Raw genomic sequence first — 23,448 nt, forward strand, 5'->3', positions numbered from 1 at the left:
GTTGAAAATACAGGTCACAAACTGAGAGAAAATACAATATAATGAAATTAATAATTAATATCCAGAATACATAAAGAACACCCATAAATTAGAAAAAAAAAAACCCAATAGAAAAATGAACAAAGCAAAAAACAAAACAAAACAAAAACTGTAAACACATGGAAGACACTTAACCTCTTTGGTAATTAGGAAAATACAAATAAAAGGATAATGAGATACCTAAGAGTCAGCTAGGACATGGAACAATGGGAACTCTCACACCCTGCTTATTGGGGGCACAAATGACCTACAACTATTTTGGAAAATATTTTGGCATTAGTAAAGCTGAACATATACATACTTCATGACCCAGCAATTTCATACTGAGAAATATACTCTAGAAAAATTCTTATATATATGTACCAGAAGACATATAAAAGAATATATTATCTTACTCATTGGGGTCAAAATTAGATATTAACTCTGAAATGAAAAAATCATATAATATACACTCATCATCCAAAATTAATGTTTATGGGGCACATAAATATTCTTTTCATGGACTTATTCATTAATTGCTAAATTCATTAATAAATATTTGTATATATTATCCTTTTGTAAATGCAGAGATAAAATATACCTGACAGGTCAATTTTTGATATAGCATGAATAGGTTTTTGTTCACACTGACAGGCATATGTACTTTAATCACCAAACACTATATCAAGTATTTATAAAAGAAAATCCTTTTTGAGGATTATTTTGGTTTAATCAGGATTAAAAGGAAAAAAAACTTTATCCTTATCATCCTTGAGTGAAGTAACTTGGGTTTTAATATCTTTACTTAATCAGAAAATACACAGAGGGAAACAATAATATAGAGAGAGCCTGATGTCCTGTGGTCTTCCTTAATAACAACCCATTTTCAAGAGACTATAATCTACTCAACAGAAAGCATTCTACCAAGGATCTTAATCAGATTCTGAGTAAATTCACACTCAAAATAAACAATGTGCCACTAAAACCAAAACAATGTAGGTATTAGCAGCTGTATAAAAGATTAGCCTCAATCTGATGAGTCATTTCTAAGATAATGAAAAGTATAATTCTTTGAAGTGCTTTCTATTCAAGCTGGAAAATATATAAAGATATGGAATCATTCACCAAGCAGGCTGACTGAGAAATTTTTCATTTTCTTTCTCATTTGACTGTATGCAGACATCAAACTAAGAATGGCAAAAATGAATCTCTCTTCCTACATATTAATACTAACTTTTTCTTTGTTTTCTCAAGGTATTTTACTTTCAGCATCCAAGTCCATAAGAAATTTAGACGATGACATGGTATTTAATACATTCAGGTTGGGGAAAGCCTTTCAGAAGGAAGACACTGCAGAAAAATCAGTTATTGCTCCTTCCCTGGAACAATATAAAAATGATGTGAGCAGTTTCATGAATGAAGAGGAAAACAAAAACTTAAAGGTAAGTGGCAATGTGACTTGTCATTTATTTCAATGAAAATTTAAATGATTCTTACAAATCCTCTGAAAACTGATACTTTTATAAAAAACACACATTTATAAACAGAAGTATATGCAAACAGTCACAATATGCATTAGGACAACTGCTGATATTTCTTAAATGCCAGGTAGTTCTTCCATCCTGGAGAACACCTCTAATCTAAAAGGTTTTTTATTTCTCCTATAAATTTGCATATAAGGTATTTTTAAAGAGTCAAAAACAGTACAGAGCATCTTTGAATTGATCAACAAGAATATTCTACAATTGTATTATAGTTCCACTCCAAATATGATAGCTAAAAAACAAATCAACCTTCTCTTTACAGAACACAGGCTCCAAACATAATTTCTTAAATCATGGTCTGCCACTGAATCTGGCTATAAAACCTTATCTTGCACTAAAAGGATCTGTAGCTTTTCCAGCTGAGAATGGAGTTCAGAATACTGAATCAACACAAGAAAAGAGAGAAAATGGGGATGAAGAAAATTCAGCTAAATTTCCTATAGGAAGGAGAGATTTTGACAGTGAGTAGTCTTTTAAAATTCAATTCTTACATCCTACCACCATTAAATAGAACTGTGAGTTTAAGTGAATTTGGATGCAATCATAACAAAATCAAATAAGACCATGGCTCAATTATACCTGCCAAAAATGTGGGATTAAAAAGCATTTAATTAGTTATTAATAGTTTGGTTTACTCAGAATTAGTTGTACTAGATCCATTCTTTTTTTTTTCTTAATAAATTTTGTGTGATAATTATAATCCTTTAAACAATTTAAACTTTCTTCTTTCTTCAGTGCTCAGATGTATGCTGGGAAGAGTCTACCGACCTTGTTGGCAAATCTGATACCTGTTGGTCCACATCATCTTTTCAGAAGAAAATAAAAGCATTTAATTGCCAATGGGAAGAGAAGCCTGTAATGCTACTATAACTTGTGTATTATGTTAAATGTCTGATTTAAAAGAAAGTAGTGTTAAGATATATCAGTAACCGAAATGATATGCTTTTTCTGTGCATTAAACTTTGTGAAAATTCTGCATAATTATGACTTATTAGTATTTTTGAACAATGCTTAACATACTAACCTTACATACACTCTAAACCAATATAGTAAAGCATTATAATTTACACCTTTATCTCTTAAAAATTAAGCATGTCTTTGGTGAATGGCTTTATAGATGCATAAACCTAAAGCATATAATACACAAACTTATAGTCTAAAAAACTGAGTTAACTTTGTCTGGCCAGGAATCAACTTGTCCTTGGCAGTACATTTATTGCTTTTTGCTACTTTAGCTAGTTTGCTATATAATTTATTCTGTGAATCATTTGATTTCTTAGGCATTTTAACATTTTTATGTTGAGGTGGTTCATTTCCATTATCACGGAGAATATTTTCACCATCCAAATCCACCTGTTTCCTTTTTGAGCTTTTATTTCCTGTCTGACTACTTGATTTTCCTGCTACTTTTTCATTTTTACTTCTGTCCAGATGAACATTTCCAAAACTCATTCCAATTGTTGATCTTCCAACGGATGAATTTATACCCTCTGTTATGCAAGATAAAAAGAGGAAAAGAATCATATAATATTTAGTATTAATATTCATGAGAACTTTACAATAAACTTTAAAAATGGCTAAAGAATATTCAAATTTTTATTTTTAAAGTAAAATAATACTATAAATAATATAATTAACAAATATAGCTACATTACTATCCCATTACTTTTAAGTTTACCACAGCACCTCTGAGTTAACTTTGGCCAGTAATCAAATCGTCAGTGCTACTAAAATATTTGTTTGAATGCATGACATTTCATCCTTAAACATATGCTACATATTACTTCTTAAATACATTTAGTTAAATCAAATTGTGTCCTATTCCTATCCATAAATTTGTATTTAGATTTAACTTTTTGAATAAACTGAGGTCTTTAAAAATATAATTCCGCCTTCAAAAGAAAAAAAAATATATAAACCTTTAAATTTCATAGTACTCTGCAAAAATAATCTAATTTTACTTAAAACTAATTAGTAGACTAGAATTAAATTGTTTTTTAATTGCACAAAAAAGATCAATTACCAGAAAGGCCATTTTCCATGTGAAGAACACACAAAGGCTTTGATGCTACATTAATATTATTCCAATTATCCTTGCTTATCATGTTGTCATCTTTATAAGTACAAGCAAATTGGGATCTAATTAAGGTTTGCTTCATCTGGTAACAGAAAGAGAAAAGAAAATATGCAATTTATTCATTATTTTATTTTTTCATCTAGATACATACACACTCTATAGTAATCAAGGTATAAAAATTTCCCTTAGAAATTTTTATTTATTACTCATTGTAATTACTCAATCCTTTACTAACCTATAACCTTTTATATTTCATAGTTTGCAAACTCATTCATTGCTATGGCTAGCATTTTTGTTCTTTACTACAAATACTAGCTTTATGTATATTTTTAATGTTTTTTGTAACAGTTATAAAACAATCAATTTTAGACTCTTCATAGGGCTTTGTTATACATTCCTATGTCAGCACTGCTCTGGAGCATTTTATTGTAAGTAAAATAACAATACAGGTAATATACATAAACATAGAAAAATACAAGTTCTTCATCCTAAGAAGAACACAACTCTTTTGGAAAAAGATAGCATATCAAATTCAAGAAATTAGGGAGGGAAGAAATACTAAGATGAAAAAAAGAACTAAGTGAGGTCAAAAGAATCAAAACCAGAAAACTAGCAAAGAAATAACTGCAAGATAAAACAAAATGATATTGGAAAGGCATTATTTCTCGAGTATTTAGGAAAACAAGAAAGATGATTCAATATATCATTCTAGAAAGATTTGACCAAGTGACTTAATGGTCAGAAATTCAAAATATACTTTTGCATTTATCTACAAATATCAAATAGGAGGGCCTGACTTTCTACATAAATAGGAGAAAATTACAAAGATAAACTTAATTCTTGACCATTGAAAAGGATGCCAAAAAAAGTAGTTTTGGAAATATATTCCACAAACATAAACTAGTGAGCTGTTGAGGAATAGAAATTAATTTTAGAACAAAGTAGTCTATATAAATAATGCCAGTTTCAACAATTACAGATGATGTGTAATATAGCATTCAGGTTTAATGCAGAGATTTCTCCAAATAGAAGTCTCCTGAAATCGTTTTTTGAAATAGACAAAGTTTCAAATACATAATTCAATAAAGATGACTTCAATAATTCAAAAATTTAACACTTTGAGTATAACTATATTACCCTGATTATTACTTACAGAGTATTTATTGATACAGTCACGAAATCTAAAACAGCATGGCTTTACATTACATATTCAGTAGTTATATAGTATGTTATATATTGAGAGATCAGTGCATTAATCTACTCAGATGTTCATAAAGATAATTGCAGTGAAATCTACTATGACTTAGAAAAAATTAGAATAATCTCCTGTCCAGCTGCTTCATAAGAGCAAGTTTTCTTAGGATGACAAATTTTCCATCTTTCTGATTAATGATGTCTGTGACAATCTCCATCTTCCAGATCACGAAAAATTATGTTTCATGTGCTTAAATGAAGCATTAGACAATTGGAGTTTTGTCTTCCATATAAGCACAAAAATGCACAAAATTGAAAATAAAAGGTGAAAATATACAAGATCAAAAACTATTTTTTTTGAAGTTGAACAAAATGGACTTTTGAAAACGAAAGGGACTACAACCCACTACCTTCACGAATCCCTATGAATGCAAGATTTATAGATTTATTATATAGCTTCTACCACAAGATGCCCTATAAATAACTGAAGATTTTAAGAAGCTCTTTCTGGACCTTATTAATTCTATAACTACATATTTAAAGCAGTTGATAAACCTATTTAAATAATCTTTATTAATAAAATTGACTATATTATATCACATAATAGTAGCATTATCCATGAACTTTTATTTCCATCTGCAAAACCAGTACTAACTGTTGACATTATCTTTTCACACATTTTTTTACTTCACAAAAGTTATGGCTTATAGAGAATTATAAACATATTGCTTATAAAGAGTTATAAAGAGTATAGTAAGACCATGCAGGCAAATAGATGCTAAGTGGCTGGCTTGGATCACTCTTTGTACCCCAATAGTGATGGCACCTAGAGTTACCTTAGGAGTTGTTAGCTTCCCACTACAAAATCTCCATCAGCACCACCCATAAAACATTCTAAATAAAAATATAATACTAAAAAATAATTATTTAGTACAGAAAACTAATGTTTCTCCAATCTCATGTTTAGCATGAATAAAAATTTCTTTAGAATGTTTTGTTATTTGTATTAATTTTTAACATATCACTGAGGTAAAAAAAAAAAATCTTTGCTTGATATGCAAATAGTCACAAAATAAGTGTGATAGCTCTCCTTACAACTAGATTTCCTCAATTGAGGCTTCCCCATAGACAAATTCTAGAATCCTCAGTGACCATAGTACAATTTCAGAAAACTACCATTACCAGGCAGTGGATTTCTGAAGTACTGAAAACAAGTTCAGATGTAAAAGAAATATAATTAATGACTTTATTTACCATGAAAAATATAATTTATAAACATTAAAATATGAGAAATAAACACAATAGAATTCTCCCCTTTGTCTATTGAGAGTTTTTTCTTTTCATAAAAGATTGTATACATATTTTCTTGTCCCTGCCCTGATTTTTTTTATTGATAAAAAAATCTCTTTTTTATCAATACGATTTATTAAGTTCCAAATATGTGGTAAGCACAGAGTATACTAGAGATTACTAGGATGGCTTCTACAACTTCAAAGACATTCTACTTGTAAAAGCTGCTATTGACACACAGCTGGAAGGAATAACAAATAAATTGGATAACAGAATCAAGATTGAAAAGATTTCAGAAGGCTAGAACCATAAGTAGAAAATAATAAGATGAAAATGGATGGGGATAAACAAGGTCCAGTATTTAAGTTCAAAAATATCAATTACAGATGTACAGGATGAGGAAACTCTGACTTAAAAATAACATATGTAAAAGACCTAGAGATTTAAATTGATATGAACTTGACTGAGCCAACAGTGTGATGTCCAACTAAGAAAGCAGCACAGAAAGATAAGATGATGTGATGGGAAAACCATCAGATTTGCAGTCAGAAGACCTGGCTTCTAATACTGGCCCTACTACTTATTAACTAGACAACCTTGGGGAAACCATTATATCTCTCACTTATCCACACATAATGGGAATATTTATCTCACAGAATTATCAGAATTGGATGCAGTTAAAAATATGCCAAAGTTATATAAACTCCAGAAATCTATAAAGACACTAAATCATTATTATTGTGATAACATGTAGGAAAAGGGTATTCCTGTAAGAAAAAGATCTATTCAGTTAGATGTCTCAGAACCAGGCCAATTCTAAAATGATTCTAGGAATGCAGCTCAAAAAAAAATGAACTTACAAACAGCTTCTTCATTTTAATTATTTAAACAATGCAAACTACATTGGCTTATATTTGTAACTTAAAAGAGACTGTTTTTCCTTTGTTCACAAAAGTTGAATTTTTCTACACAACATTAGTGGCTACATAGAACTGAGATTACTTCCTGTTGCAAATCTTCCAAATCTCTCTGTGTATTTGATTTGGAATCACAAATAAGCAAAACAATTCCCTCTTGAAAGTGCTTTTGAAGTACTAAACAACAAAGAATAATGTCCAGATTCATACATGGCTGTTAAAATCATTTCATGTTCAAGTCACATGAGAGAAATGGATTCAAAGTATTCCTTTGTAGAGTGATTTCCCCCCTTTGGAAAGATTTCTATCCACAGCATAATTGCAATGAACTTCACACTTGCCAAGAACTGGAAAAGTCCTTTTGCCACAAGCTCTTTTTAATTTAAAATTATTAGTAAGTTCCCAGTTTGAGGAAAATAGTACTTCACATAGGAAAGGCTGACTCCAGTTAAATTAAAATGAATGAGTCAAAACACTAAAAAGTCATAGACACTCTCAGAATTAGCTGTATTAACAAGAAAGTGAAAGTTCTAAACTCCTCATTATACCAACATATTACCAAGTTTGAAAAAGGATATTATTCAACATACCTACTAAATATGTAACTAAAAATAAATATTCTAAATTTATCTTTTTACATTATCACATTTTCCAAAGAACAGAGATTTGATATCCTTATGGCATATTAATTTGTAAATAAATCAAATAATCTATTTCTTCATTAGTGATAGCAGAAAGGAAATCTTTTTGACCTAAGTAGTAATATTATCATTTTATGATCCTTCATCATAATTACCATGCCTTGATTTATTCTTTGAAGACAGCATTAGCATTGAAGTCTAACACCTGAATATAAACCCTTGCTCTTTTACCTACTAGCTGTACGGTCTGCAAAATGATGCCTTCTAGAGTTGAGCAAGGATTAATTGAGATGAGGGATATAAAATATCCAGTATAAACACTGGACACTTAGTAGGTACTCAATAAATCCAGATCCCATTATTTCAGCTAAAACAAATTCAATTTTAATTCAGTCTAATACAAAATTCCTTTTTCATTTTAATGGAAAATGCTGCTCATTCCTTTACAGACTTTGCTGAATGTCACCTTCTCAAGGAGAGCCCTACTCATAGCTATTTAAAACCCGAATACACACAAAGGAGCCCCACTCTCCTTAGCCTTCTCCCAAGTTTTATTTCACCCCACAGCACTGATAACCTTCAAATACACCATATAATCCACCTCTTTGTTTTGCTTATTGTCTGCTTCTCTCAACTAAAATATAAACTCCAACATCAGTAAAACCCTTACAGTTTGACAAGTGATGGCCAACTGTGGTCCTCCTGTTGCCATCCCTGCCTCACAAGGTGAGGAGTCCCCAGGGCTTCAGATGTGCTCACCAGGAAACCATGACCTCCTTTATAGATCCTGTTTCAGGGACCCCCTGGGCACTTGGCTGGCACTGGCCTCTCCCTTTAGGCTCAGGAGCTGACTGTTTATGGCAACGGTGATGGGCTGTGGGGTACATATGCCTACTGGCAGAGTGTCCTTCAGAGTACAAAATATACTCAGGGTTGAAGGGGTTTCTGGGTAGGCCAGCGGCTTCCATTTATATTCTTGCATCTCAGCTACAAAAATATTTAGGGAAGCCTTGTCTTTTAGGGCAGAAAACTTTGTCTGTTTTTTTCACTGATGTATCTCCAGTGCCTAGGATAGAACTTGGTATCCAGGAGGTACTTACTGTTTGTTGAATGAATGAATTAATTAAGTAAAATTACAACAGACTACAAGTATATGCAAGCAGAGCTATGAGGGAACAGAAGCCATGAGCAAGGAAAAGTTTGGAGGTGGAAAAAGAGAATAGACTCTATAGAAAGTAAGGAAACCACATGATAACTGTATGCTTGTATCAAAATAACACATGTACCCCATGAAAGTATATAACTAGTATAGACTTGAAAAGAATAGCTACATCACCCTAAGAACACAAGCTTTGAGGTAGAAAATATGTTCAGAGTAAACTCTACTCTGTTCAGTAAGGTAAAGAAACCAGTCAGTACAGAAACAAGAGAGAAATATTCATGCAGAGAAAAGCTAAATCACATTTATGTAAAAGTACCATGCAGCTGAATTCCTTAAGCTGCTTAATATCCACCATTCACTTTTGAGTTCTTAAATATTCTGCCTTTCTCTCGCATGTACATATCCTTACAATAAATCCCTACAAAACAAAGTACTCTATTCCTTAATACCATAAAAGGCATACTGTCCTTAATCTTCCCCAACATTATTTATTCACTGTTGTTGTTGTTTTTTTTCCACAACTACCCTATACACATTCTCTTCACAACAGCAAGGCAATTCAATACTTTCATCATCGGTTGTTTGAAATGCTCTATTTCATTCTCTCTGTCTATTCAAATCTACTTATTCTAATCTCTTTTCATTATTTCCTCCACTTAACATGGGTCTCTAGTTCTTGCATTGAAGTGTATCCTTAATCCATTAGAACTGCATTGTTTAATATGCTAGCTACGTGTGGTTAATTAAAATTAAATAAAATTTAAAACCCAGTTCCTCAATTGCAGTGGCCACATTTCAAGTGCTCAATAGCCACATGTGACTAGGGCCTTCAGCACAGCACAAACACAGATCATTACCATCCACAGAAAGTTCTATTGGAAAGCACTGCTCCAGAACAAAGCTTTACAGTCTATGCCCTGTGGCACATTTATGTGCTGCAGATGAATTCTCAAAGGACTCTGGTACATTTTGTAGTTTGCTGGGTCCACACATTTGGAACTCATATGCAATGTTATATTTATAAAGGAAACCCTGCATTTGTTCACTCTCAATTATAAATGCTAGCTAGTAATCTGATGTGAACTGAGCTTTGGAAAGAATTACGATCAATTTATCTTCAACTATTGTTTCTACCCTATTTTCTCGTCTCATTCTGGGACTCCAATTAGGCATATGTTATACATTTTCTCTCTGTCCTGCTCTTCTATTTTGCTTTTCCATTTTTTTTTCTCTCTTCTCTCTAGTTTGGAGATTTTTAAATGCTCCATCTTCAAGTCTGCTTAACCTGCCTAATGCTGTGTCTGGTCTACTATTAAACTTATTTGACAGGGTCTTAATTTTAGATAATGTTTTTACAATTCTGGATCATTTCTTTTGCTCTATATCATCAATTCTAATTCTTGTTGGAATTCTCCACTTTTTCATACATTTTGACCATCTTTTTCTCCAATTACTTTTATAAGTTAATTTCTTTTTGATTCCTTGTCAGTACCTTTCAATATCTGGATCGTTTGTCAGTTTCCCTCTATTGTTAAGTGTTTTCTTTTATTAAAGGACAAATCATCTTGCCTTTTCTCATGTCCAGTAGTTTATTTCATGCTGAATATTGCACATAAAGGAACTCTAGAAGCTACAGATGATCTCTTCCAGCAAGAAGGATTCTCCTTTTCACTGTTAGGCAGACACAGTGAAACACTGATAACCTCGACATAATCAAGGAATGAGCTGGGTCAGAGCTGGGTTGCAGTTTTCATTAACTCACATTTGACTTCTGGTTCTTACCTCTTCCTCAGGTGTATTCCTTCTAAGCTTTCAACTGAGAGCCTGGTAGGGATCTCTATCATCTCTGGTCTAAAACCTAGGGGATTCAGTCTGTTTTTCACAGGTTTTCACACTATGTTCTTTGACCTCCCACCCCACTTATTTCCAAATATTGCAAAAAAAAGACCAGCCATGTGTTTGAGGCAGGTCCCACTTCTCAAGTGAAGTCTTGTCTTCTAAATACCACAAGACCACAGATGATTTTAGTCTATTGTATTAAGGCTCCCTACCTCCCATAAAACTACAAAATTCGGAGTATGTGTCATAGGTAAAAATAATTGCATTTAGGGATTCTGAAGTTTCCAGTTTGTTAACAGCCCCTCAAGACACCCGAATACTTTGGTGATTTCTCTGTTCCTCAATAGAGTTCCTTTACATGGGCCAACACCAATCCTCAGCTCATATCCAAAAGTAGCAACAAATCCCAGGGAAGAAAACAGCTAACAACAGACTTCTCACATCAGAAGGATGTTATCCTGTCCAGATTTTTAATTTTCTTAAACTTCTTTGATTATGTAGCTCTCCTATGTCTTTAAAATATATTTCCCCAACTTATATGCCTTTTATTGTTTTGTTATAGTAAGAATGGTGTTCTGCCATGATGTACTATATCCTCACGAGAAAAAGAATTCTCCACGTCACTACTTGATTCTATTCCTTCCTTATCTGACACCATTTTATTTTTTCCTCAGAGACACATTTTGAAAGCTGCATTTTTTCTGTTATTCCTCATTTTCCCATAGCATGAGGAAAAGTAGTTGTAGAAGTTGAGCTTATCTGAGGAGACAGGTAGTCTAAGAAAATTTCTGGGTTCTGCACTCTAGGAGTTTATTAGGTATTGTATATGCCAGAGGAAGGTTCATTTCATCTCATTAGGGAGTGTATTTCAATCAAGTGGAAGGAAAGCATTTGGATAATTTCCCCAATTCAGTAGGAGAACTAGAGCGTTTACTTCTCTCAGTGTGTAACTCCCAGGGTTCATTTTCCACATTTTGTCTATACACTTCTCAAATTGCCACTTCTACTATTTCTCTAACAAAAAAGAAAGAAGAATGCACAACTTAGTTCTCAGTTTTGGAAATATTAGTGGTAATCCTCAGATTTTTACTAACTCACTAGCACTGTATCTGGGGACCAGGACTAAATAAAGTTGCTAAATCATTCTACACCTCTTCACTCTGAAACCTTCAGTTTCTTTACCTGACGATCATCTTTTAATAATGTAATCTTTTAATAATTACATTTAATAATGTAATCAGTTGCATTACATTATTAAATGTAATTTAATTATTAAATTACATTTAATAATAATTAAATTACATTTAATAATGTAATGCAACTGATTACATTATTCTTTGTTAGTTGGTATTCATGATTATTTTAATCATTTTTTAAAATTTTTTATTCATTTCAAGTATTAGAGGAAGAAAATTCTATGAGTTAAACTCAATCCACCATTTTAATTTAGATGTACTTAGAGTTTTCAAATACCTTATGGGTTAAATTTGGATATCTAAGTAAGAATTTTTTAGTACCATGAGCATTGGACTACCTGGGTGTTTATGAAAATAACAGAGTTCTATCCAGTCCAGTTTTTTATACTAAGTCCTGATTTTCACTGTCCCAACAGCTCCATGTTAAAGGTCCAGTATTTTCCTGATTAGCATGCTTATTAACTGGCTAAAGATTTTTCTGACATACATATAATATGCTATAAACATTAGACTCAGAATAAGGAAAAGACCTGTATATATGACTTTTCACTTGTGCCTCATGTACAGAATACTGCTAAACCAAGTTGGAAAGAATAAATTAATTTACAGGGATTTAAGGAGGTATCTCCTTAAAAAATCATTTAATAAAAAGGTATAAGGGTACTTATAATGACTTACTAAAAGTGCTTAATAAATTTAAAAGAAAATTTAAAAATTTCTTGAAACAAATGAAAATGGAAACATAACATACCAAAACCTATAGGATACAGCAAAAATGTACTAAGAGAAAACTTTACAGCAATGAGCACCCACATCCTAAAACTAGAAAAATTAATAAGCAACATAAATATGCATCTTATGGAACTAGAAAAGCAAGAGTAAACCAAATCCAAAATTAGTAGAAGAAAAGAAAATGAATAATAAAGATTAGAGCAGGAATAAATGAAATTGAAACCAAGAAAACAATACAAAAGATTAAGGAAATGAAAAGTTGATTTTTTTAAAAAAAGATAAACAAAATCAACAAACCGTTAGCCAGACTAAGAAAAAAAAGAGATGACTCAAATAAAATCAGAAATTAAAAAAAAAAGGAGACATTACAACTAATATTTCAGAAATTCAAAGGGTCATTACAGACTACTATGACCAACAAATGCCAATAAGTTAGAAAACCTAGAAAAAATGGATAAATTCCTAGATGCATATATACAATCTACCAAGATGGAACCATGAAGAAATAAAAAACCTGAATAGATCAATAACAAGGAATGAGACTGAAGCTGTAATAAAAAGTCTCCCAGTGGCCGGGACCGGTGGCTCATGCCTGTAAGCCCAGCACTTTGGGAGGCCGAGGTGGGTGGATCACTTAAGGTCAGGAGTTTGAGACTGGACTGGCAAAACCTTGTCTTTACTAAAAATACAAAAACTAGCTGGGTGTGGTGGCTGGTGCCTGTAATCCCAGCTACTCGGGAGGCTGAGGCAGGAGAATTGCCTGAACCCAGGAGGCGGAGGTTGCGGTAAGCCGACATGGCGCCATTGCACTCCAGCCTGTGTAACAAGAGCAAAACTCCGTCTCAAAAAAAAAAAAAAGAAAGTAATCCCATTTACAATAACAACAAATAAAATAAAAACCTAGAAAGAAATTTAAAGAAGTAAAAGATCACCACAATGAAAACTATAAAACACTGATGTAAGAAATTGAAGTGGACACAAAAAAACTGAAAGATTCCATGTTTATTGATTGGAAAAAATCAATATTGTTAAAATGTCCAGACTACCCAAAGCAATCTACAGACTCAATGCAATCGCTATCAAAATCCCAATACCATTCTTCACAGAAATAGAAAAAAATAATCCTAAAATTTACATGGAACTACAAAAGAGCCAGAATAGCCAAAGTCATCCTGATCAAAGAGAACAAAACTGGAGGAATCACATTTGGCTTAGAATTCCACTACAGAGCTACTGAACCAAAACAGCATGGTACGGGCATAAAAACAGACACATGGAAAGCAATGGAACAGATAAGAGAGCCAGAAGCAAAAAATAAATCCACACATGTACAGGGAACTCACTTTCAACAAAGATTCCAAGAACATACAGTGAAGACAGGAGGTCAGTCTCAATAAATGGTGCTGGGAAAACTGAATATCCATGTGCAGAAGAATGAAACTAGACCCCTATCACTCTCCATATATAAAAATCAAATCAAAATGGATTACAGACTTAAATCTAAGACCTCAAACTATGAAACTACTACAAGAAAACACTGGAGAAACTCTCAAGGACACTGGTCTGGAAAAAGATTTCTTGAGTAATAACCCACAGGCAGTAGCAACCAAAGCAAAAATGAACAAATGGTATCACATCAAGTTAAAAACCTTCTATACAGTAAAAGAAACAGTGAACAAAGTGAAGAGACAACCTACAGAAGGAGAGAACATATTTGTAAACTATCCATCTGACAAACTATTATATTCTGACATAATAGTCAGAATATATACAGAACTCAAACAACTCAAGAGGAAAGAAATCTAATAATCCAGTTTAAAAATGGGCAAAAGATTTGAATAGGCATTTCTCAAAAGACATACAAATGGCCAACAGGTGTATGAAAAGATGTTCAACATCACTGATCATCAGAGGAATGCAAATAAAAAAACTACAGTGATATATCATCTCACCGCAGTTAAACTGGCTTATCTCCAAAAGACAGGCAATAACAAATACTGGTAAAAATGTGGAGAAAAGGGAACTCTCATATACTGTTGGTAGAAATGTAAATCAATAAAATCACTATGGAGAAAAGTTTGCAGGTTCCTCAAAAACCTAAAAATAGAGCTACTACACAATCCAGCAATCCCACTGCTGGGCATATACCCAAAATAAAGAAATCAATACATCAAAGAGATATCTGCACTGCCATGTTTACTGCAGCACTATTCACAATAGTCAAGATTTGGAAACAACCTAAGCATCTATCAATGGAAAAATGGATAAAGAAAATGTGAGCCACTTGTAATCCCAACAATTTGGGAAGCTGAGGTGGGTGGATCCCTGAGCCCAGGAATTCAAGACCAGGCTAGGAAACATAGTGAAACCTCATCTCTACAAAAAAATACAAAAAAAATTAGTAGAGCATGGTGGCTCCCACCTCTAGTCTCAGCTACTTGGAAAGCTGAGGAGGGACCACTTGAGCCTGAGAGTTCAAGGATTCAGTGAGCCATGATTGTGCCACTGCATGCCAGCCTGGGCAACACAGTAAGAATTTGTCTCAAAAAAAAAAGTGGTACATATATAAAATGGAGTAAAAAAAGAATAAAATATAAAAAATAAGATCCTGTCATTTGCAACAACATGCATTGAAATGGAAGGCATTATGTTAAGTGAAATAAGCCAGGCATAAAAAGATAAACTTCCCATGTTCTCACTCATTTGTGGGAGCTAAAAATTAAAAACTTGAATTCATGAAGATAGAGAGGAGAATGATTGTTACCATAGGCTGGGAAAGGCATAGGGTTGGTAAGAGTGAGGATAGTTAATAGGTACAAAAATATAGTTAGATAGAACGAATAAAATCTAGTATTTCATAGCATGACAGGGTAATTACATTCAGCAATAATTTATTGTGCATTTTTATAGAGAATAATTGGAATGTTTGTAACATAAAGAAATGATAAATGCTTGAAGTCATAGATATTCCATATACCCTTATGTGATTATTACACATTGCATGCCTCTTATCAAAATACCTCATGTACTCATAATATACACATCTATTAAGTACCCATAAGAATTTTTTAAAATAAAAAAAAATAAAGTGCTTGGAAATTGGGGGTAAGAAAGTGGGAAAAAACAGTCACTAAAGGGTCCTAACAAAACCAACAAGATCATGAAGGTTCAGGAAGAACCTCCTGGTTTCCTTTGCAGGGAAATTTACTTGACCATCATAAACAAGATTGCCGATCCATTACAGTAGGAAATAAAAATTGTGGACCTAAAATGAGTGTGTTCATGAACCATTTCCAAAGTGGTTTCATAGAATCTTGTGATCATAGAGTATTTATTTCTATTTAAGAATGAGGAAACTAAAATCTGAGTTAATTTACTCCATATAATAATGATATGGACATTTCACAAGCAAGTACATCAAAATTCTGAGTTATCTAATATTTTCTATCTTTCAAATGCTCATTTCAAGACAGTATTTCCAGTGCAGATCACATATTCTTTCTGTGACTAAAAACCACTGTATACCAAAAGAGCAAAAGTACAGAGTAATAAGAAATAAGCTGCTAAAGTACTTTTCCATAGGAACTTTTGGTAGTAAATACTAGCAGCATTTGCTGTTATTCCACATGGCTGTGGTTCAGTTTTATACCTGGTTAAACTAATCATTTTCATACTTCACTTTTATAAAGAGTATCGTAAAACATAAACAGTGCTTTCCTTTCTCGATTGCCATTTACTAATAGATTCAGAGCTGTATAGACTAAGCCAGCTCTACTGCTAAGTAATGGAAGCAATGTAATTATAACTTCATTAGTATTTAACCATGGTTTTGCAAACTGTTATAAAATATTTCATGGTAGTTATGAGATCTCGGATAAGGTGCTTTCTTAGAATTTTGGTTTCTACATCTGTAAATGAGACTGCATTAGATGATCTCTTCTATTTCCTGAAACTTTATAAATTTGTCTATACATTTTATAGTAATTAGTTGACCCTTAACATTTTCTTTAAAAATCTCTCATTCTATTTCTCAAGGATCTAGAAATAAAAATTCCATTCAACCCAGCAACCCATTACTGGGTATATACCCAAAGAACTATAAATTGTTCGACTATAAAGACACATGCATACTTATGTTCATTGAAGCCTTGTGTACAATAGCAAAGACCTGGAACCAACCCAAATGCCCATCAATAATAGACTGGACAAAGAAAATGTGGTACACATACACCATGGAATACTATGAAGTCATAAAAAACAATGAGTTCGTGTCCTTTGTAGGGACTTGGATGAATCTGGAAACCATCATTCTCAGTAAACTGACACAAGAACAGAAAGTCAAACACCGTATGTTCTCACTCATAGGTGGGTGTTGAACAATGAGAACACATGGACTCAGGGAGAGGAACAAAACACAGTGGGGGCAGTTGGTGGGGTAGGGGAGAGACAGCGGGGAGTAGGGAGGGATAACATGAGGAGAAAAGCCAGATACAGTATGCACCTAAAGTAAAATAAATAAATTTTAAAAAAAAACTCATTTTTCAGATAGTGTTTTTTCATTTTGATTTACTTAACTAAGAAAATCCAATTGGATTATTTGTAACACCAATGATAAATGCTTGAGAGACGAATACCCCATTCTCCATGATGTGATTATTATGCAATGCATGCTTATATCAAAACATCTCAGGTATCCCATAAATATATACACCTACTATGTACCACAAAAGTTACAAACAACAAAATTTAAAATAATAAAAGTAAATAAAATAAAATTCTAAGCCCTTTCCTGGTAATATTTAACGTGCTTCACTGTCAGTGATTTTTTCTTATGTGATATCTTACAGTCTTTTTTTTTTTTTTCAGATGAGTCTCATTTTGCCACCCAGGCTGGAGTGAAGTGGCATGATCTCTGCCTCCCAGCTTCAAGCAACTCTCCTGCCTCAGCCTCCAAATAGCTGGGATTACAAGTGTGTACCACCACACCCAGCTAATTTCTGTATTTTTAGTAGAGATGGGGTTTCACCATGTTGGCCAGGCTGGTCTTGAACTCCTGACCTCCAGTGATCTGGCTGCCTCACCTTCCCAAAGCACTGGGATTATAGGCGTGAGCCACCATGCCTGACCTACTTTCTTATTCTATTTGGAATGGAGACAGAAAAATTGAGCCCCCCAAAATATGACTTATTTTTAAATAAAAATATTAAAGTTTGTCAGTATTCATAGCAAGAAAAAAAATTTTTAAATTATATTTCTGCTTCTACTCAAGTCCAAAAAGTAGATTTTTAAAATCTTATCTTATGACTGCAAACTTATATTAATATAACAAAGAATCAACAAATTTTATTCACAGAAAAATTTTATGAAACTCCTTGATGTATTACACAAGCATTAATTGCTAACAACTACTAATAGCCAATAGAAAGAAAATAAATAAACTAAATGGGCATGGGGTATACAGTAAAACAGGTATTAACTAAAAACTTTGCTAATTTGAACTAAATTTCCAAATGAAAAAATAAAAAGCATACAAATTACAGTTCTCTTTTTTTGTTGTATTAAGATGAATATTTGACAATTTAAGGGTGATTATTAATTTTATATAAAAAATTTTACTTAATGAATTGATAAATTCCCAACCAGAAAATAGTGTTTGGACCATAGTAGATACCCAATAAAAGTATGTTAAATAAATGAATTAAAGCCAAATTTCTTTTTGAAAAATAAGGCCAAGAAAAACTTAAATGCTTGAAAACACATTATTGATTACTTATAGGTAGAGATGTTTTATATGAGGACAGGTAAACTTAGTTCAAACTGAATGAACAAAGAATAGGAACAGTTCTAGTCAAGAACAATGTAAAATGCTCTCAGCTCAATCTACAATTAATTATATTCTGCCATTATATCTTCAGACAAAAGCAAATTTAAAATCACATATCTTTTTTTTTTTTTTTTTTTTTTTTTTGAGATGGAGTCTCGCCCTGTTGCCCAGGCTGGAGTGCAACTGCACAATCTCAGCTCACTGCAACCTCTGCCTCCCAGGTTCAAGGGATTCCCCTACCCCTACCTCAGCTTCCCGAGTAGCTGGGATTACAGGCGCCCACCACCATACCCAGCTAATTTTTTGTATTTTTAGTAGAGATGGGGTTTTGCCATGTTGGCCAGGCTGGTCTCAAACTCCTAACCTTGTAATCCGCCTGCCTCGGCCTCCCAAAGTGCTGGGATTACAGGCATGAGCCACTGCGCCCAGCCTAAAATCACATATCTTAAGATTCAGTTTAAGATATCAGAAATGTAAATGAGAAAGTCTGATGATCTTTATTTTCCACTTCACTCATTCAACAGATATTTATTCAACACTTAAAATAGCAACTGCTTATTCCTTCCCTTTTTAGGTCCAGTGGATTAAGCAAACCAGAAACAGATTAGTCAAGACTGTATAAGAGGACAGTCTTTGCATGTCAACTGTCGTAACTCATTTTCCATTTAATTCCTATTGTGCCATGTACAGTGTTTACAGTATTTACAATACCCAGCTCAGCTTTATGTATTTATTTCTTCTAAAAATAAAACAATGTCTACCATTTTCATGGCATGCATTAAATTGTACCTTAATTTTTTTCTCTTGCATTGACTTACAGATGCGCTCTCTTAGGGGTTTTATCGAATTATTCACTTGTGTGGGAGATCTATGTCAAAAAAAAAAAGGCAAAAATTTATTACTATGGTTGGAATGTTTGTTTCCCTCCAAAATTCACGTTGACACTTAATCCCCAACACAATATAGTTTTTCCTCAACTTATGATAGGATTACCTCCAGATAAACTCATTATAAATTGAAAATATCGTTGTCAAAATGCATTTAATACACCCAATACACCGAATCTACCGATAGCTTAGCCTAGCCTATCTTAAACATGGAATTAGTACATTCCAATATCTGTTGGACAAAATCATCAGGCAACACAGGAGAGTATCAGTTGTTTACCACCACGATCATGTGTCTGTCTCAGTACTGTGGTTTACTGCTGCTGCCCAGAATTATGAGAGAATACTGTTCCACATATTGCTAGCTCAGGAAAAGATCCAAATTCAAAATTTGAGGCAGTTTCTACTGAATGTGTATAGCCTTCACACAATTGTAAAGTCGTGAGAATCGTAAAATCACAAGTTAAACTATCATAAATTGGGGACCATGTATGGTATTAAGAGGTAGGGTCTTTCAGGGTGATTAAATCATGAGGATTCCGTCCTCATGAACGGGATTAGTGCCCTTATGAAAACGTTTGTGGGAGCCCTTTTTGCCCTTCAGTCTTCCCAGCTATGTGAAAACCCAGCAAGAAAATACCATCTATGGGGAAGAGGCCCTCATCAGACACCAAATCTGCTGGTGCCTTGATCTTAGACTTCCAGACTCCAGAACTACGGGAAACAAATTTCTGTTATTTAGAAATTATCTAGTCTGGGGTGTTTTGCTACAACAGCCTGAACAGATGAAGACACTTACAAACCAAAGTGGCTTTTAAGCTAGTATCTGCCCCTCTCCTACCCAAAACCACACTTATAGGATAAAGGACAACTGAATCTACGTGTTTATAATACAGTCATGTATGTGCTGCATAATGACCTTTTTGGTCAACAACATACCACATATTTGACAGTGATGCCATAAGATTATAATGAAGCTGAAAAATGCCTATCATGTAAATACTTACCTTTATGTTACTATTTTCTTATACTATTTAGTACAATAACATACCATACAAGTTTGTAGCCTAGGTGTGTAATAGGCTATACCATTTAAATTTGTGTAAGTATACTCTATAATGTTCACATGCAAAATTGCCTAATGGTGTCTTTATCAGAATGTATCCCCATCGTTAAACAACACATGACTTTTCTTTATAAAAGTATCAGTATTTCTATTCTGAAAATCCTAAATATTAATAATTTGCTTAATTAATCCAGTAACTAAATATTTCATGAGCTTCTACTAGCCGTAAGGCACTATACAAGATATTGTGAAGAACAGAAAGTTGACTAATTTATTGGTCTTATATTCAAGCATCCTGAAGTCTAAGTAAGGAACATAAGAAATCCACATAACTAAAATTCAAAATGGTATGGGAATTAAAAAGAGAAAAACAGAAATAGGAGAGTCAGAGACGGTACAATGGAGGAGACCCATCTTACAGTTTTGGATTCAGACCAACTTGTATACCTTAATAAATTAATCCCTTTTGGCTTAATAGAGCCAGAGTCAGAACCCCCTTAACTCAAATGACTATTACAAAAGAATAGAAGATAGCCTACCCTAAGATAGAATAGTTGACAACCTTAAATTGATATACCCCCTTGTCCTTAATTTTATCATTTTAGTGTAGTCCATTTACTTTACCACAGACCAGAGCTTGTCTGCACAATGACAATTAGAAATGCGAATGTAGAATCCAAATTGCAAACAACAGCAACGTGTTCAGTGACACAATTAAGTAAAGAAAAATCTTTCTTTTCTTTTTTTTTTTTTAAAGATAACAGAGTCTTTTGCTCTGTTGCCCAGGATAGAGCACAGTGGTGCAATCATAGCTCACTGCAGCCTCAAGCAATCCTAGGCTCCCAAGCAGCTGGGACTACAGGCATGTGCCACCACACTGGCTAACTCTTTTTTATTTTTGCAGAGAAAGGGTCTTATTATGTTGCACAGATTGGCCTCAAACTCCTGGTCTCAGGCAATGCTACTGCCTTGGCCACCTAAAGCTCTGGGATTATTAGCATAAGCCCCCATGTCTGGCCTAGAAAGATCCCTTTTTAAAACGGACTCTAGGATTAAATTTGTTAGAAAAAAAAAATTTATGAAAGAAAAATAACTTTGTCTAAGAAAAGGAATTCAATCTCAGAGAAAATTGAAATTATTTATATTTCTACCTAAAAGCAAACTTGTTAAACAGAAGATAAAAAGAGAAAAAAAAAGAGTTCATTTTTTTTCTTTTTACTGTTTTCTGGGATTCCAGTACCAGGTATAAGTAAATCACTGATAAAAATATTCATCATTAATAAAATATTTGGGCATTCTGAGGTAGAATGTGGAAGAATTATTTCATGTCCAGATATTAAAAAACAGTCATGGAAGTTGGTAAAGAAGATGAGATTTAGAGGAATTAGATGACAACACTGAATGACAGACCACTGTAAAGCTTCTGTTTAAAGAAAAGAGAAGAGAAAGGATATCGAAGCACAGGAGAGAGTACATGAAGCCAGATTTCTAAAAAATACCTCCAGTAGAAAATAGAAGAGATCAAACAGTAAGATAATTTTGTGAAAATTATCTATAGTGTAGTAAATACAATTTTAAGTGGTTGTTCTAATTTTAATATTCTTAGTGAACGTCCTCTTAATTAAAAATATCAACCTACTCAATGACTAACCCAGTCGTTAAAACTGGAGAGTATCTCCTACAGATGAAATTGCATCACCCCAATAAATATAAGTTGAAGCCTTAACTCCCTAATATGACTGTATTTGGAGATAGGGCTTTTAGGAGGTAATTAGGACTAAATGAGGTCACATGGGTGGGATCTGAATCCAACAGGACAGGTGGCCTTATAAGAAGAGAAAGCGATCTCTCTCCACATGCTTCTACCAAGGAAAGGACATGTGAGCACACAGCAAAAAAGTAATCACTTGTAACCCAAGGGGAAAGCTCTCATCAGCCCTCCCCATGCTGGCACCCTGATCTCACTTCCAGCCCAAAGAGAAAACAGGTTTTTGTTGTTGAAGCCACCCAGTCTATAGTATTTTGTTATGGCAGCCTGAGTAGACTAAGACAGCATCAACGTCTTATACATACCAGCATTAATTGGGTAAATATTTTTCTGCATAATCTGAAGAAGAATCAGGAGCTGTCAATTCCAGTTTAAGTTTGGTGCATGTGCTCTTTCTTATTTTAGGCAGACTAGCAATCCTGGGAGCATAGGCCTCAGGCTTTAGGAAAGACACCCTTGCTAATGGCTAACACACCTTACTTGGGCAAATTACTTAATATCTCTCAAGCCTCTAATTCTTCACTTATAAAGTGGAGCCTCTAATTCTTCACTTATGAACATGGTTGTTGGGAAGGCTGAAACAATTTAACTGAAAACATTTAGCAAAATTTTTGACACACAGCAAAGGAAAGAAATATTTTCAAAGCAAGAAAAGAAGAACTTAACACTGAAACCAAAGACACCTCTCATGCTGTACTCTCATAAAATATTACTTCTTTTACATATAACCTCTGAATTCAAATGTTCAATCTCCCTTTAATTAACTTTTATTTTCTTTCTTCACAATTTCTATAGTTTCTAAGTCCCCTACCATAAGCATATTTTTTATAATTCTCTAGAATTAACATTTGTAATATACATAACTTCCATATTACTTACCTAAAAAGTGTAAGAATAGAAATTCCATTATGATGAATGGTGTTTTCCTCATCATATAAAAGCTCTGCTTTGTTTTTGGTAGGAGCACTAGCTGCTTCTTCATCCAAAAGAACTAGTAAGGTTTTCACAGTATCTCTGCCACAGTATGCAGTGCCATGGTTTATGGCATGAGATTTTGGCTAAGACAAAAAATAATTTTAAGTAAATGTAATAATCACCCCAGCTGAGTGAATGGCCACACTTTTCCATTCCCTGTGCCACTGGCCTCTTTCTTCTATTGTTGAAATAATAAAACATCAGCTATAATAAGGGACTGTAAGGCATGTGACTATTTTTCTTTAAGTCACGCTACAATCAACCTTACCAATTCCAGATATACAAAAATAATAGCATCAAAAGAAGACATTAGGTTCT

The 23,448-nt window shown here is 33.3% G+C and overlaps 1 protein-coding gene across 5 annotated transcripts in view; it reads right to left on the minus strand.

Annotated features, from left to right (window-relative positions):
- Window positions 1–1,333: 1,333 nt before the first annotated feature.
- Window positions 1,334–23,448, minus strand: part of PARPBP (PARP1 binding protein) — a 70,247-nt gene continuing 48,132 nt past the window's right edge. For 4 of the 5 annotated variants that reach the window (XM_012469222.3, XM_012469224.2, XM_012469221.2 and 1 more), the window contains 4 exons: window positions 23,035–23,213; window positions 19,224–19,302; window positions 3,586–3,721; window positions 1,334–3,052 (listed from right to left, as the gene is read on the minus strand). In XM_012469222.3, coding sequence (XP_012324645.2) covers window positions 2,712–3,052; window positions 3,586–3,721; window positions 19,224–19,302; window positions 23,035–23,213 — 735 coding nt within the window. In that variant the 3' untranslated portion in view covers window positions 1,334–2,711. Of the gene's footprint in view, window positions 3,053–3,585; window positions 3,722–19,223; window positions 19,303–23,034; window positions 23,214–23,448 lie in introns of those variants that run through there. The other variant, XM_064379913.1, reaches the window with a different exon arrangement.

This window comes from Aotus nancymaae, unplaced genomic scaffold (genome assembly GCF_030222135.1).
Source record: "Aotus nancymaae isolate 86718 unplaced genomic scaffold, 86718_ANA_hifiasm-v0.15.2.pri h1tg000021l, whole genome shotgun sequence".
In the NCBI taxonomy this organism is placed as follows: Eukaryota; Metazoa; Chordata; class Mammalia; order Primates; family Aotidae; genus Aotus; species Aotus nancymaae.